The sequence below is a fragment of the Eschrichtius robustus genome, chromosome 6 (assembly GCF_028021215.1).
Source record: "Eschrichtius robustus isolate mEscRob2 chromosome 6, mEscRob2.pri, whole genome shotgun sequence".
NCBI lineage: Eukaryota > Metazoa > Chordata > Mammalia > Artiodactyla > Eschrichtiidae > Eschrichtius > Eschrichtius robustus.
In genome coordinates, this window is record NC_090829.1 from 27,593,946 (window position 1) to 27,612,489 (window position 18,544).

Consider the following 18,544-nt stretch of genomic DNA (forward strand, 5'->3'; position numbering starts at 1 on the left):
TTTTTTTTTTTTTTTACATAAATAGAATTATTTTATACAAACTGTTCTCTGACGATACATCTTAGAAATCTCCAGGCCTTTAATGCAGAACTGTATCATTGATCTAATAATATAGGTGTACTTTATTTTCAATTTTTCACAATTATAAATTATTTTTATAATTTTATAAGTGATAACTATGCTGTAGTCATTATTCTTGCACCTATCTTTCAGCACAAACTACAGAAGAAGGTATTATTCTGCATACATACCTTGTTTTATTGGGCTTTGCAGGTACTGTGATTTTTTTTTATTTTAGTTTTTATTTTTTTATTGGGGTATAGTTGTTTTACAATGTTGTGTTAGTTTCTACTGTACAGCGAAGTGGAGTTCCCTGTGCTATACAGCAGGTTCTTGTTAGTTATCTATTTTATACATATTTGTGTACGTTTGTGGCAACCCTGTGTTGTCAGATGATGGTTAGTGTTTTCTGGAATAAATTATTTTTAAGTTAAGGTACATATATACTTTTTTTACGTACGTGTTTTTTTTTAAATTAATTAATTAATTTATTTTTGGCTGTGTTGGGTCTTCGTTTCTGTGTGAGGGCTTTCTCTAGTTGCGGCAAGTGGGGGCCACTCTTCATCGCGGTGCGCAGGCCTCTCACTATCGCGGCCTCTCTTGTTGTGGAGCACAGGCTCCAGACGCGCAGGCTCAGTAGTTGTGGCTCACGGGCCTAGTTGCTCCGCGGCACGTGGGATCTTAGTACATGTCTAATATGTACTAAATGCTCAATATATGTTAGGTGTTGTAATCGTTATTACCTACGAGGTGTAGATCATATGCTCTGATTTATTGCTAATGTATTCTTTTTTTCTCACCCTTTTAAATTTTTTTATTAAGCTATACCTTAGCATAAGATTTGGCAGATTAAATGAGAAGTTTATATCAGTGGGAGGAATTATAGTTAACCAGACAAACTAGAAGATTAATTTATCACCTTGGGAAGATGAACACTATGCACTAACTAGCTACATTTCTTACATAGAATTTAAATTATACTACCTGCAATCTTTATTTATGGCTGAAAATATCATATTTACAATTGGAAGGTGCTTTTCATTTCCACCAGTTAAAAATCTGAAAGATTTGGGAAGTTTATATGTGAAGTCAGGTTGCTCTTTGATATTAATCTATTTCTGTTTATTTACTGCCTGTACCCTCTGGGATATCTTAATTTATTTATTGATTTCATTAAAACTGGCCACTGTAACGACAAACATGAATGCTATTTATTTATTTATATTTTGCTGTTACTGTTTCTTTGAATTTAGTTGCTAAGAAATTAACTTTAATCAAGCAAGGCTAACAGGCTAGAAATTTTCTAAATTGCCTCTATATAAGTCTTGAAGAATTAACTTGAGATAATATATACGTAACTCTTATAGGTACAGCTCTGTTAAATCATAACAGCAAAATTTATTCATAGGTATTCAGAGTTAGATGAGGATTACCAAATATATATATATCCACTATTATATAATCCAGATAAATATATCTGTGGGATTTATTCCATCTGTATTCACAGTGGGTAAATACAATATAATGAGACATTTGGCACATATGTTCTGAGTTGGAGGTTAAGATTGACTTTCATTCAGTAAATATTTATCAGGCTTCTATGATATCAAGTACTGTGCTTTGCACTAGGGAAGGTAAATTGAACAGACTGTGTTTTTCTTTTTAAAGATTTTTTTTTTTGATGTGGACCATTTTTAAAAGTCTATAGAATTTGTTACAATATTGCTTCTGTTTTATGTTATGGTTTTTTGGCCTCGAGGCATGTGGGATCTTAGCTCCCTGACCAGGGATCGAACCCACACCCCCTCTGTTGGAAGGCAAAATCTCAACCACTGGACCACCAGGGGAATCCTAAGACTGTTTTTCTGAAAGTAGTACAGTCTAGTCACCCAAGTTTTATGTCTGTAATGGCTATGAAATGTATATTATTATTTTAAAGTCTCACTAACTTTTAAAAATGTGTGTAAGTTAGTATTTTTGTTTTGTTTGTTTTTCAGTATGAGAAATGTAGCCTTCTAAATTAGCTACATCTTTAGAGCTTTGAAATTATAAATGTATATTTATTATTTCAAGCAGAATTTATAAAAGAAGTTGTTTTCTTTTACATGTTTTAGCAAAACCTCATCTAAGCTTCCACCTTGGGAAATTAAAAAGGAAGAGCAGATTAAAGTAACCAGAAGAAGAGAAATAATAGGAATTAGAGCAGAAATCAGTGAAATTGAAAGCAGAAAATCAATAGAGAAAAATCAATGAAACCAAAAGCTGGTTCTTTGGATACATCAATAAAATCAATATGCCTGTAGATGGCTAACTAAGGAAAGAAAGAAGAGAGGACATAAATGACTAATATTAGAAATGAAAGAGGGAACACAGATCCCATGGACATTAAATGCATTATAAAGAACATTCTGAACTATTCTATGCCCATACATTTGATAACATAGATGAAATGGACCAATCCTTTGAAAGACACAGTCTACTAAAATTCACACAAGAAGAAATAGCCAATCTAAATAGAACTATATCAATTAAAGAAATTGAACCATAAATTAATAAGCTTCCAAAACAGGAAGCACCAGACCCAGATGGGTTCACTAGTGATTTCTATCAAATATTTAAGGAAGAAATTATACCAATTCTCTACAACCTCTTGCAGAGGATAAAAGCAGGGAAAATATTTCCTAACTCATTCTATTAGGCCAGTATTACCCTAACACCAAAACCAGGCGAAGACATTAGAAGAAGAGAAAACTACAGATCAATATCACTTACGAATATATATGAGAAATCCTCAACAAAATATTAATAAAATGAATCTAACAACATATGAAAAGAATTACACACCATGCCCAAGTGGGATTTATCCCAGGTATGCAAATCTGGTTCAACATTTGAAATCAATTAACATAATTCAGCACATCAGCGGGTTAAAAAAGAAAACTCACATGATCATATAAATACGTGTAGAAAGAGCATATGACAAAATCCACCATCCATTTATGATTAGGGGAAAAAAACTCTTAGTAAACTAGGAGTAGAGGGGAAGTTCCTCAAATTGATAAAAAAAAAATCTACAAAAAATGAGAAAGAATCACAACAAAAACATACTGGAACTAATAAGCGAGTATTAATGTTGTAGGACATAAGATTAATATACAAAAGTCAGTCATTTTCTTATACCAGCAATGAACAAGTGGAATTTGAAATGAAAAGCATAGTACCATTTATACTGGCACCCCTCAAAATGAAGTATTGCGATCTAAATCTAACAAAGTATGTATAAGGTCTAAGTCTATTATCAGTAAAAGTACAACAAAACTCTGATGAATGAAATCAAAGAACTAAATAAATGGATGGACAATACATGTTCATGGACAGGAATAGTCATTATTGTCATGATGCCAGTTCTTCCAAACTTGATCTATAGATTCAACTCAATCCCAATTAAAATCCCAGGAAGGTATTTTATAGATACTGACAAACTGATTTTAAAGTTTATATGGGCAGACAAAGACCCAGAATAGATGACACAGTATTGGCGGAGAAGAACAAAGTTGAAATACTGGCAGTACTCGACATCAAGACTTACTGTAAAGGTACAGTAATCAAGACAGTATAATATTGGTGAAAGAGTAGACAGATAGATGGATAAAACAGGATAGAGAGCCCAGAAATAGACCCACATACACATAATCTGTCATTTTGTTTGCTTTTTGTATACCTGTTTTTCTGTTATCTCTCCTCCTACCAGAGTAGGCCTGGGAGTTCATGTATGAAGAATGCTTACCTCCTTTAGGGTATGTAGAGGGGAAACCACTCCTTGGATGCTAAAATGGGGAGACCTTTACTCTGTTTCACTGAAAGCCATTCCAGCAACTTTAGAAATCTTAATTATGCACATGCAGTTAATTAAAATTATTTAGGAGTGCTATTTTTGGGTGCCTAGAGCTAGTGCTGGGCTGTTTATGCCTAATGTGCATGGGGAAAAGGAAGGGGTTAGAAGTGGGCTGAGTGTGGGGCAATCTGACTGGCACAATATTTCAGCAGACAGATTTTCAATTAACTCTGTCTTTAAACATTCCTCCTACTCCCACTTTGCATGACATTGCTATCTTTGAGCCAGTTACCACCAAGGGATAAAGGCTTTTCTCCATTTTAGACTGTTCATGTGTGCTTTGGACTGCCTTTGCTGGTTCTGATTTATCCATCAATATCTTCACTTACTATGATTTTATTATAGACTTAGCAGATAGGAGAACTATGTTTTGAACTGGAAGAAACATTTGAGACACTTGTTTTAAAAAGTCAGTCTATTGAAAAAAATGTAGACAGTTTTCCAAAGAAGACATACAGATGTCCAACAGGCACATGAAATGATGCTCAGCATTACTAACATCAAGGAAATGCAAGTCAAAACCACAATGAGCTATCTCCTCACACCTGTCAGAATGTCTGTTATCAAAAAAGACAATAAATAGGTGTTGGTGAGTATGTGGAGAAAAGGAAACCTTCGTGCACTGCTGATGGGAATGTAAATCGGTGCGGTTATTATGAAAAACAGTATGGAGATTCCTCAAAAAATTAAAAATAGAGCTACCATATGATCCAGCAATTCCACTCCTGGGTATTTATCCAAAGAAAATGAAAACATTGCTTTGAAAATAAAGCACTAACCCGAAAATGAACCCCTATCTTCATTGCATCATTATTTACAATAGTCAAGAAATGGAAACATTCTAAGTGCCCATCAATAGATAAACGGACAAAGAAGATACGTGTGTGTGTGCGCGCGCGTGCACGCGTATGCATACATACAATGGAATATTACCCAGCAATGAAAAAAGAATGAAATCTTGCCATTTGTGGCAAGATTATTGTGCTAAGTGAAAGAAGTCAGACAGAGAAAGAAAAATATCATATGATCTCTTTTATATGTGGAATCTAAAAAAAAAATTCATTGATAAGAGAACAGATTGGTGATTACCAGAGGCAGTGGTTAGGGGTTTGTCAAAATGGGTGAAGGTGGTGAAAAGGTACAAACTTCCAGTTATAAGTCAAATGAGTTCTGGGATGTAATGTATAGCATGGAGAGTATAGTTAACAATACTGTGTATTTGAAAGTTCATAAGAGTACATCTTAAAAGTTCTCATCACAAGTGAAAATTCTAATTATGTGAGGTAAAGGATATTGACTAAATTATTGTGGTAGTCATTTTGCAATATATACATATTTCAAATCATTATATTGTACACCTAAAGCTAACATAATGTTATGTGTCAATTGTATCTCAATAAAACCTGGAAAATTATTACTTCACCATGTGCTGGTCTAGACAACATTTTCAGGATCCCTGTGATGCTGCGTCTTACTGCACTCTATCAGACAATACTCAATTGCACTTTATTCAATTACTGAGGATGATCACTTCGATCACTTGATTATGGTGGTAGCTGCTAGGCTCTGCTTGGAAAGTTACTCTTCCTGCCTCTAAAGTAAAAGGATTTCATGTGAAAGTATACTGAAAGTATATATATCTTTTTCTTCATAAAACTTAATTTTCGTTTTTATTATATCTGTAGGGATACATAGTGTTCTATTTTATTTAATGGTAATAGTCTCTTATAAAATACGTTGATGCTCAAATTGTTCTTAATTTTGCTGGTTGGAGCCCTTTCAGTTTTATCCTTTTGACATGCCACCATCATTCCTTGAGCACCTCCTTGCCTTTCCATAAGTTGTTCAAGGCTTATCTTATATATTTCCCGGCTTTAACGTTGGGAGCAACCATTTCTCAAGGAGCCCAGTTCAGGTAGGGAATGGTATTTAGAAGCCAAGAGCTAGAGATTGGTGGGCAGAATAATGACCCGAAATGTGATGCTTTTCCTTTGTTCTTTTCAGGGTGAAAAAGACAGGCAAAGGGAGCCCCTGTTCTGAATGAGTCCATGACCCCACATCTCTCTAAGTCACATCATCCTGAGGGACAGAAGCTCTGAAGGGGTAAGATCTCTACGCAAAGGCAGGCATAGGAAATAGGGGATAAGACCACAATACCTTTATAGGATTTCTTTTTGTCCCACATACTTTGATCCTTTAAATGTCTGTGATTAAATGGTGCTGAATTGATTGAACCTTTTTGATAAAGTAAGAAAAGATGAACTGGACTGTGGAAATATCATGGAATCTAGGCCATAGAAATCATTTTACTAAAACCTCACAATGTCTGTAATATTGTTTTGTTAATAAATAATCATATTAGGTATTATTATTTAACAACATAAATAGGTATTTTCATGAATTTTTCTGTTATATGGTAAATTCATTCACCTGAAAGAATACAGTCTGTCCTGATTGCAAATAAGTTTTCTTACTTTTTTTTTATTATTCTCTTGGCTCCATCTGAATTTTCCTTTTGGATTTTCTGTTGTGCATAAATGTAAGTTGATATATCTGTTCCTCAGGAATCACCTTTTCTCTCTATACTATGCGTTTATCTGACTTCCAGAAGAATTTGTAAAATCTTTTACCTTATTGTGTCATCCTTCTATGTTATGCAGTCTACTGTTCCATTGTCTCCGTCATACTTTAAAATGTAGTCAGCATAGTTTACAACTTTAGTAAAATTTTTCCGCATCAGAATATTCCTTTTTCTCTGCCTGTCCAGAAATGAATATGCAACATTCCCTCAAATCTCACTGAGATTACAAATTAAGACATTTGTTGCAATTCCTGGTATTTTTCTTATTTAAATTTCTAATTTTTTATGTTTGATCATTTTTCTCTTTGTAAATATTTAAAGAGAAGGTATTTGTGTAATATTTGAACTTAAATGAGTTCTGCAGATAGTGCATGGGTTTCTGCTCAAATCTTCCCTGTACAGTTGAAGAAGGAAGGAACTGTTCAGATCGGTTGCTGTTTTACTTTGCTTAACCAGAGATCCTGAATCTTATGCAAATAAGTGGGAGAATGGAGTCAGGGAAGCTGAGGAGGAAAATGAAAGCAAGATGTAGCTGTCACAGAGGTAATGTCAGTCTTTTAGCCTCATTTTGGGTTGGTTGTTGTAGTTGACAGCTGGCTTGGAAAGCCCTCCCCTTCTCTAACTGGCATAACTAATGCCACTAGGATCCAGCTGTGCAAGTACCTCAGTTTACCTGGCATGCAGTCTGTACCAACTCTAAACTGAACGTGAATACCTCTGTTACATCTTATCACTGTAGTCTGGCACCCGGTGAATTACTTAGGCTAATGAAAGGTGGTCTAGACATTACTTTTCCTGAAGCTCCTCTGCCCTCCCAGTGTTCTCAACTAGTGGTGTTGGAGTTCTGCTGAGGATGAAAAGTCTCTCCCCTAAGTTCTTATTTCCTAAGCACACTTTTCCTTTCCATGAGGTAAACTGTGGGTTGGACATCTCCTCTCACTCGATTCAATTTTCTCTACGAAACAGGGTATAAAAATTCCTCTAACTTTCCGATAGAAATCCTAGTTTGTAGTACTGGTATCAGTTTTACTAATGGTATCATATGCTTTTGCTCCTTTTAAAGGTGATTTAAAAGGGAATGAGAGGTAAATGTACAGGGTTCAGAGTACCACCTGAATTAATTATTCATAGTTTGTTTAAAAATATCAAATATGCAAAGAAATATATCAAGAATTTTTTATCAGTTATTTGATTATTGGTATTAATATAAATAATAATAGACCATTATTGAAGTTTATGCTCTGTGAAGGAATATGTATGTCTGTGAACACCTAGAGTGATCTCATAACTACTATGTTCTATGAATGATAGACTATGTGAGGTAATAATTCCATATTAAAAATTACTACAAAAATTGTAACAATGCCCTAGTTTTAGAGTGAGTGAGACTTTAAAATGTATCCTTCTTTTGAGATAGAGTCATATCTTTCTTTGTTTACTGAAGAGCATCAAATATTGGTAATTTGTATTCCTGTTAATGTTTTATTTATAGTAGCAGGTTAGATTATAGGTGAAGTTTATATAGAGTGAATTCCTGCATATAAAACAAATACAGGGGCTTCCCTGGTGGCGCACTGGTTGAGAGTCTGCCTGCCAATGCAGGGGACACGGGTTCGAGCCCTGGTCTGGGAGGATCCCACATGCCGCGGAGCAACTGGGCCCGTGAGCCACAACTACTGAGCCTGCGCGTCTGGAGCCTGTGCTCCGCAGCAAGAGAGGCCGCGATAGTGAGAGGCCCGCGCCGCAATGAAGAGTGGCCCCCGCTCGCCGCAACTAGAGAAAGCCCTCGCACAGAAACGAAGACCCAACACAGCCAAAAATAAATAATAAATAAATAATAAATAAATTTTTAAAAAAAGTTAAAAAAAACAAAAAACAAAAAAAACAAATACAGATATTACTTTTCCTCGATAATATGCATATTAAGTATTATTTAAACATAGTTATAAAAGAAATTTAATATATATTAGTGTTAACTTTTGAATATACAGTATTTGCAGAATAACATTAGTTGTTACAAATGAAAAAACTAGATTTAATTAAGTATATTTTATATTGTAATTTCTTTAATAGTCTTTAATTAATTTTTGCTATAAAATGGAAAAAACAGACTATAATTCAAAGCAGTTTTTCATGACAAGATTCATGTCTAAAGGTAAAAAGTCCAAAATAATTTCTTTCAAATACACAATGAACATTCAAAGAAAATGCGTAAAAACATTTATAAGCCAGTGAACAGAAAACAAACTATATAGTTTTGAAGGGAAATCACATACCTGCACTACAGGCACCACAGAGTATTTCACATAGGGTATAATGACTTTCAAGGAAAACACACTGAGGTTTCCTTTTCATAGTCCCAATCAATATAGACACCAAATTTTCTGAGACTTTTAGGAGATTGTTACCACAATCCTACTGTCAGAAACTTAGTACATCCAGTGTTTTCATAAAACATGAAATCCTAAATTAAAAGAAAATACAGATAGAATTTTCCGCAGCAAAACAGAGATAATTCTCTGATGCAGAAATGCTAAGGGATCTGATAAAACATAGTAATAGATCTGTTAAACCAGAAAAATTAACTGTAAAAAATAAATCTGGGTCAAGTCTATAGCTACGTAAGTTCTACCTTCAGCTTTTCATTTTAATAGCAATTAAATCCTATTATTCATTCATTTGTTGATACCTGCATGAATTTAATTACTCTTTGGTAATTTCTGTATATTTCACTTTTTCTAGTCTCCCTTGGAATCTTCTCTGAGTTTTTCTTCCTCAACTTTTTGTAGTCCTTCTCTAGCAATATAGCTTGTGACTAGAGTTGCATGTACAATTTTTAGACTTTTTTTCCCATAAGAATGACAGACATCTCAAGAGTCAGAATGCACCTTAGAAATGTTTGTGTCCGTTTCATGATTTGTCTTCCAAATTTGCTTCCTGTGTTTTCCAGTTTATTCCAGTCCATCAGTGTCTATTCAGACCCCCGCCCCTATGACCTTAGCCAAGTCCTATGGAATTGATTTCTCTCACGTCTATACATTTTCCTTTATCCCTTCAATAGAAATAATTTAATCCTAATCGCAAGTCACTTGTAATTAACACTATTGCAATTTTACCTCTCAAATTCATTTTTCACATCGACACCAGGATTTATCTTTCTAAAATTTGGATTTATAACTATTTTATTTACACCTAGTTTAAAACCAACCAATTAACAAAACAATTTTCAATGAATTGCCAATCTCTACAAAATGTTGCTTAGTCCTTTAGAGGAAGGCTAAAATCATTTCCTAATAATCCTATCACCACCCTCAGTCCCATTAGCTATCTAGCCAAACACTGCAGATTGCCTCTCTTCCCTAAACACACAGTATCTTTCAATTATCCTGCCTTTGGTTGAACCATTCCCTCAAGGTGAAGGTTAGATTTTGCTTTCCATGTAAAATGAACACTTATTGAAAACACAATTTTTACATTGAACTACTCTGGTTATATTAAAAGTTATTCTAGAAAATAAAATAAGCATATCCCAAATTAGACAGAATTGCATAACAAAGTCCTAAAGACCCCTCACCCAGCTTCAGTAATTATTAACGTGACCAATCTTGGTTCAGCAATTATTCCATCTCTTAGATCCCCCTACCCTCACCTTTATAGTTTCTAAGCAAACCCTGATATCATACCATTTTATACTGAAGTACTTCAGGATTTGCCTATAAAAGATATGGATGGTGTTTTCTTTGATATAACCACTATATCATCGTCAGAGATTTTAAAAAGCCTTAATAATTCATTAATATCATCATTTCCCTGAATGCCTTGTAAATGTGTTTTTACATTGATTTGTTCAAATCGATATCCAAACATGGTCTACAAACTGGGTAAGGTTGATGTGTCTCTCCTTTTTTCATATTATTTTTTATCTTTTTATCTTCCTTGACATTTATTTGTTGAAGGAACTAGGTCCTCTTTGCTATATATCCTCTCACATTTTAGTTTTTTCTGATTGCATCCCCAGATGAATGTTTAAGATAATTATCTAATGATTCCAAATCTTGTTTGCAAATTGGAATCACCTGGGAGCCCTAATCAGCTTAAAGACTTGGTCCCACTTCCAGAGATTTTAGTTTACTAGATCTGGGTGCAGTCTTGACATAGTGTGAAAGCTACCCAGGTGTTTCTACTGTGCAGGTAGGGTTGAAAATCATTGCTCTGTCCCAGATGTCTTTGACTTTGGCTGCATATGGAATTATCTGGGGAGTTTTACAAAGCTCTGATGCTGAGCTTCTGACTTAACTGAACTGGGGTATGATTTGGCACTTGGGGTTTTTGGACTCTCCCTAGGTGATTTAATGTGAAGGCAAGTTTAGGATCATTGCTCTATCCCATGTATTTCCTCTAAATTGGCAGTTCATCTAATGGCTTGATTGGATATATACTCTTATTGCAGATTACTCTTGTAATTAATCATCTTGTAAATTAATTACTCTTGTAATTAATCACCTAATACACTCTTGTATTAGATGATTTAATTTAATAGTGAATCAAGAGGAAATCTCCATGGTTCACTGAGTTTTATGACATGTTAAGCCCATATTTAAAGTATTCCCCAAAGCGCCAATTTTGATTTTTTAATACAAGCCCCAAAGACCAGGGCCTCTCCTTAATACATAAGGTCCTTATACTGACATGTGAAATTGAGTTGACTTTCCAGAAAAAAACTAGTCACAGTATCAGGAGAAAATGGAATTTTCTCCACAGTATCAGGAGAAAATTCACAATATCAGGCGAAAATGGAATTTCAGAGCGAGGATTAAATGGGACGCCTTTGAATAAAACCTATGAATTTAAGAAAGTTACTTTTAAAATGTGAAATTTAATAAATCATTTCAGAATGATACCAGAAAAACCATCTATGCCCAAGATTAGCAAGAATAAACTTACAATGAGGAAACATGCGCCAAGCATCACAGCTTTCATTTTCACATCACCATCTGCAGGGAACTGGATGCCAAAGTTACTGTAATTTGTACATATCTCTCTCACAATCCCAGTAAACTGCTTGGAAATCTTGCCAACCACATTTTTTCCATCAAGAGACTTAATCTAAATTGAAAAAAAGGAGGCAATCTTAAAGAATTCTAGAAAACCAATAATAAAACTACCTCCAAAATTGGAATAAAATGAACACACTATTAAATTATGTGCCATAACGAACTTTGAAAATTATATCACTCATTAGATGCATATAGATTCCCATATGTGTTTACAGATACGTGAAAAAACTGTTTCTTTGCTATAGAGAACTTATAAGAAAGTAGCTTTGCTAAAATATTTAATATTTTTTATTTTACTTTAAGACAGACAATAATAAATGAGTTGAATTGATCCCAAATAAAAGTTAATCAGGAAGAGATACAACCATGAAATAAATGAAATGTTTCTTTGATGAAATTTCTAGAAGCCATCAGGAAGGTAGTTTAAACTCCCGTCTGAATTGTGCTTTAATACCAGCACAAAGAGTTGGCATAGGCCGAGTGTTTAAAGGTGATGGGAGGCCTCATTATCACCCACTGTCAGTAGGAAAATGTGAAATGCCAAGAGCCTGGAAGAGAGGACTGGCAGTTTTGAGTGAAGTAAAGTAACCAATAAATAAGTTGATGGGATGCTGCAGCTCAAAGCTTGGGGTAAGACTGGACAACAGGAGGGGATGGGGGACAGCAAAAGAGGAAGTATATGAAACAAAAAAGCTCCAATAAAATTTTTATAGTTTTACAGTTCTGCCTGAGGAAGGCCAAGGGCCATGATAAAGAGATGAACAGCTTATAGCCAGAGAAACGCTCCTCACCAAGTGGGCATGTGGAGGCTGAAAGTAGTCCACACTTGCCAGGGTATGTATAGGCAGAGTTATGTCAAACCAGGAAGAGAAGTGTCCTTTTCAGATGTGTGCAAGGTACCACACATGCTGGCAACAACCTTTGGAGCCCTAGCTCAGGTTGGGACTAGCTACATAAATGTGGGCAAACTAGAAACAGTTGACTCATTTTATTTGGATTTGGGTGGTTAAGGTCTTTAAAAACCTGAAATAAACTTCCAATGTAAACACTGTGATATCATGGATTACTGTTCATCAAATAGTAATTTCAATCCCCTCCCTCTGTACGCCTAGTATACTTCCCTGTACATTGAAATTAGGCTTGGCCATGTTCCTTGTTTGCCAATGGAGTGTTAGTGGATGTGACACCAGCAGAGACCTTAAACATGGCTGAGTGGTTTTGCCTTGGTCTTGCTCTCCAGTGATCAGCCACTAGAAAGCATGATCTGGGCAGCTGCTGTTGCTACAGCTCCAGGATGAACATACCTGGAGCAGACCTGAGACCAACTGGCAGCCTAAATCAGAGCCATGTGGTTGAGCCTAGGTATATCCCCCAGATGCTGCTGACCTGCAGATCCATAAGCATGAGAATAAATGCCTATTTTTTTAAGCCACTGAGCTTTAGGGGTTACATGTTATGTAACACTATTGTGGCAAAACAGATTAATACAAATCTCTTGCACACCTTCATTTTTTATCTGCTAATAGCTGTCACTTAAGCTTATGTAGCTAGTAAAGAAATCTTTTTTTAAATTTATTTTTAATTTTTGAGATATTTAAAAACTTTAAAAATACAGTAGATAACTTACCTGCCACCATAATCTTACTATTAGATATTAACATTTCCCCTTCTTGATTCCTATAGCAGGAAATTTTAAACTGTACCAAAATTCATGTAAGAAATAAAAATTATAATATTTTTTAATGAAAAGCATCAGAAATAGGAATAATGACTTCCAAATGAAAAGTTATTAGGACCAGGTAATTTTTAGCTAAATTCTAGGTAAATTTTTAAAAGGAGAACATTTTTATAATAAAGTTATTTCAACCCTGAAATAATTAATTAGTATTTGTGACACAAGAAGAATACATATTTAGTTTTTTTATCCCTCATTCCTGACATAGAGCTCTAAAACTCTTGTAACTTTCTGATTGATAGGGATTATAGGAGAGTCATTGGTCATAATATGTGGTCTTTGTCCCAGGCTTCTCAAACATCAGACATCAGAATCATCTCCAAATTTTCTTTCATCTTTAACACAAATCAAATCCATGAATCAGTTCCACTCAGTGCACTTATAACAAATCTGAATTATTTTCTCCTTTAGAATGACATCTGCCCCTTTCAGGTTCAGGGTGTATTTCTTTTCTACTCCAAGTTCCCATGACCATTGAAGCCATGATGGAGTCCATGTTCCATAGTGGTCCCTCATACTGTTAAATCCTGCTTTAAGGTGTCAAACTCTCCATCTGAAATTGATCCAAGTGAGTATTTCTCATTCTCTGAAAGATGGTACCTAGTTAGCGTCATTCCAGAAGTACAGGAGAGAAGTTTACTCATTACATATAATGGGTGCTTTAAAGTGTTTTAACTAGCTTCCCCCAAACAGAATATATGCTGCCTAAACTTTTGTTAATATTATTCCATAAATGAATAATTGTCTTTCCATTCCTCTGAATCTTTGATATGCCGTCCTCTACATGGAGAAGTATTATTATTTATATACCTTTATATAAATTTATTATACATACATATTACACACACATATTTTATATATATATCCCTATAAAAGAGCTTTATAAAATCTCTTTACCTGTGTTTTCTTAGAATTACTCATCTCTTTTATTAGACTCTGAAGTCTATGAGGGGAGTGATTCATCATCATATAACCAGAGTCTAAGAGAGGAATTAAAAACTATGTGATTAGGGAAGCCAGGCAGATAATGTAAAAGGAAGATGCTGGATAGTGGGAAACCTTAGGAAGTCAGGGGACAGTGGCAGAGTTCCCACATCTTATCATAAGGGGGCAACCCTGCTCAGTGTTAGGAGAATTTTGCCCCTTTTATGGAAATGAGGGAGTCCAGTTTAGCAGATTTTATGATTTTCCAAGAGAATCATGATATCAAGATAAGTTGTAAAATGTCTCAACCTGTAAACATTTGAAACTAAATACTTTGGACTGTGGGGCTAGGCCTCATCTGTTTGGAAAATTGCTGTGATGAAATTCTTCTGTGTAGTAAATACACTGATATATTATGGTTTATAGAGATCAATTTAATACAAGGACAAAGGAGAGACTATAAAGAAGCATAATTGGGTAGTACATCTTACATTATCTTTCTTAAAATTCTCTTTGCATAATCGGGCTTTTTATAGGAACCCAAAGATGTCAGAGCTTCTGAAGAGGGCTTAGAGCACTGGCAGCCTGTGTTTCAGACTAAGGAAGGAACATATGCTTTGGCAGTAGCACTTTGATGACAATGTTAGCATTCTGATTTCAATGGATAATACACAGTACCTCCATACAGAAAACACCACGTTTAAATGTTAGATGTTTTGCTTATATTTATTTGACTATAAGTTTTTTCTCTTTTTTCACATTTAGAATAATTAACACTGATGTTTAATAAGAGCAAAAACCGCCTCTCTAACCCAAGTTAAATATATAAGCACATTACCTTCCTCTTGAGACCAGTATACAAATATTTATTAATATATTTGTAACATCTTACAAAATTATAATATCCTTATATTAGAAGAGCCAATCTTATAAAAATTATCACACCTCTTACCTCAAAATCAACATCTCCACAATAGCTGCACATACAACATGGACCAATAATTCTTAGTATATCCTTTCTATTCTCATTTTGAATTCTAAACTTTGGCAGAAATGGGTGCCTGATCTGAGTAACGTAACCTATTGGTATTCCAGGAGGAGCGTGTATTTCTATCTAAAAAAGCAAAAGAATAAATATAATATATCATCATCATTGTCACCATATATCTAATAAGAGCTCTCATCAGTATATTATTTTTTACCAAGCCTACTGAGGTATAATTAACAAATAAATTGTAATATATTTAAGGTGTACCATGTGATGATTTGATGTACATGTACATTGTGAAATGATTACCACAATCAAGTTAACACATCCATCACCTCATATAGTCACTTTTTTCCGGTGTGAATAATTGGAGTCTACTCTTAGCAAATTTCAAGTATACAGTACACAGTGACCCTTGAACAATGCAGGGGTTAGGGGCACTGACTCCCCTGACCCTCCCCCACCCTCCCCCAGCACAGTCAAAAATCTGCCTTTACAGCTGGCCCTCCATATCCAAAGTTCTACATCTGCGGATTCAACCAACCACAGATTGGGTAGTACTGTAGTACTGTAGCATGTATTTATTGGAAGAGATCCATGTGTAAGTGGACCTGTGAAGTTCAAACCCATGTTGTTCAAGGGTCAACTGTAATATTATTAACTACAGTCATCATGATATACATCAGATCCCTAGAACTTACTTTATAACTGAAAATTTGTACTGATGACCAGAATCTCCCCATTTCCCCCACCCCTAGTCTCTTGCAACCACCATTCTAATCTCTGTTTCTAGGAGTTAGATTTTTTTTAAAATTTTCACATTTAAGTGATACCATACTGTATTTGTATTTCTCTGCCTGACCTATTTCACATAGCCTAACACCCTCTAGGTACATGCATATTATCACAATGGCAGGATTTTTTCCCCTTTTTTTGGCTGAATAATATTCGATTGTGTGTGTATTTATAGATATGTATATAAATGCTGTCTGTCTAGATCAATCTTATATATATATTCTTTATCCATTCATCTGTCAACACACACTTAGGTTGTCTCCATATCTTGACTTTTGTGAATAATGCTGTAATTAACATGAAATGTAAATATCTTTGAAAGCCTGATTTGATATCTGTTGGATATATACACAAAAGTAGTATTACTAGATCATATAGTTGTCCTCTTTTCAATTATCTGAGGAAACTCCATACTGTTTTCTATAATGGCTGTACCAATTTACATTCCTAACAAGAGTGTACAAAGGTTCCCTTTTCTTCACATCCTTGCCAACATATATTTCTTGTCTTTTAAAAAGAGCCATTCTAACAGGTGTGATGTGATGTGTCATTGTGGTTTTGGTTTGCATTTCTGATGATTAGTGATATTGAGCACCTTTTCATATATGTGTTGGCCATCTGTATGTATTCTGTGGGAAGACATCTATTCAGGTCCTTTGCTCACTTTGTAAGGGCAAGATATTGTTTTATGCACCACTTAATTCACACTACATTCTTAGAAGGTTGGTTCTGTTCCAGTTTATAGAGGAAGTAACTAAGGAACAGAGAGGTTAATTAACTTGTATCAGATTCCCCAGCTGCAAAGTGGAAGAGATGAGACACAAACTTGGGGAGGCTGCATGCACAGTCTCCACTCTGAAACACTGCTCTACTGGTCTCGTATATTTTAAAATTTCCATACTTAAGAAAAATGTCTAAATTATTAAGAGCTCTTTACTTAAACTCCTTAAAACCCAGTTGTTTAGATGTATGGACAGAGCCCTGATCACTGGGGCAATTTTCAAATATGAGTGGCAATAGTGCTAGGATAGAAAGAAAATGGGGCCTAGAAGCTTCGTTCTGCTATACAGTTGGGCGACTTTGAGAGCATCCCAGTATGCTCATCATAACTGAGGACTTCCTAGGGCTGTTTAAGATCAATAATATAACATATGTTAATGTGCTCTGTAAATTGTAGAGCATATACCATCAAATTCTGGTTTTCCTCAGATACTCTTATGATAGATATACATGGAAAACAAAATAACTCGGTATGAACAACTTCAGTTATCCTTTCAAAATAAGTGCAGCATTAGACATCAAATCTCTATGTGCTTGTATCTCTGTGTGCCCTGCTCTCACAGCTACCCATATGGATGACTGAGTGACCCAGGCAGCGCTGGTCTCAGGCCAATGGAGATATAGGCAAAGGCCGACTTCCTATAAACACTCTGTGCCCTGGCGTCTCCCCTGAGATCCATGTTCTCTATCAGAGGGCTGTCAAGTACTATGAAAGAGACACCTGGTCTTTATGGAGCTGACGGTGCTCACAATTCGCATACCCCTATTACAGGGACTCAAATATATTAACTTTTTTTTTTCAAATGGAGAACTGAAAACACAGGAGTTGAGATTTCTCAGAGGGGGCCTCTCCTAGGTTTGCTCCTTGTAGGTTGGCTAAAATAATGAGATGAACATATGTGTTCTTTCCTCACTCTTCTGTCCACTTGCCTCTGGGGTGGCATTCGAGGAGATTCTCTGTGGGGCCCTCATGGTCATTTCAGGTGAGGGACTTGACCGAGGTGACTTACATTCTCAGCTCTCCCTGAAGATGAAGAAGTCTGGTCTCTGAGATCTCTGATCTCACCCCCGGGGGGGCGCACTGTTCAGGGACGTGAGGCTAACTGCTCACTCTTTTCCACCTGCCTTCCTGCCTACAATTTACCCTCAAGCATAAACCAATAGCTGGCGGACCACTTTTCCTTTAAATCTCATTTGATTCTATAGGTTCACTGAAAGGGTGAAAATTCTTGCTGAACTACTTCACAAAGTACCCAGGTAATTGCTTACTGACCTCCTGAAGGCAGCAGGGGATACAACACGAGTTAAACCTTAGTGGTCTCTCCAGGGTTAGGACTTCTCGGCCTGTAAGATCAAGAATCCTCATGGTAAAAGGCCTAAAACCCCCAAAGCAATATCGGGTACAGCAGTCAGTATCCTCTGCTGCAAAGTAAATCTTCTGTCCAAGTCTGTTCTTAATTTCATATTTGTTATTTGTTTCAATGTGTATTATGACTGAAAACATAGAAGATAAAATCATAATCATCATTATGTTAAAAATGTAGATTAGATTGAAATATTTTTAGATATTACTTTAGATGATACTTCATATTACATAGGGCAAGGTGTTCAGAGATGAACTAGAGTTAGAAAAAAGGGAAAGAGAGAGAAGGAGGAGAGGGTATTAAGGTACCGAGAAATTAAGAAGATATATGTGAGACATGGAAGAGAAAACAGTATCCTCTGCTGC

General features: G+C 35.4%; 1 protein-coding gene across 1 annotated transcript in view; it reads right to left on the reverse strand.

Moving 5' to 3' along the window:
- Positions 1–8,940: 8,940 nt before the first annotated feature.
- The window catches only part of LOC137765836 (phospholipid scramblase 2-like), a 40,327-nt gene continuing 30,723 nt past the window's right edge, over positions 8,941–18,544 (reverse strand). The window contains exons 5-8 of the mRNA XM_068545622.1: positions 18,089–18,309; positions 15,205–15,366; positions 11,481–11,642; positions 8,941–9,000 (exon numbers count right to left, since the gene is read on the reverse strand). Coding sequence (XP_068401723.1) covers positions 8,941–9,000; positions 11,481–11,642; positions 15,205–15,366; positions 18,089–18,309 — 605 coding nt within the window. The remainder of the gene's footprint in view (positions 9,001–11,480; positions 11,643–15,204; positions 15,367–18,088; positions 18,310–18,544) is intronic.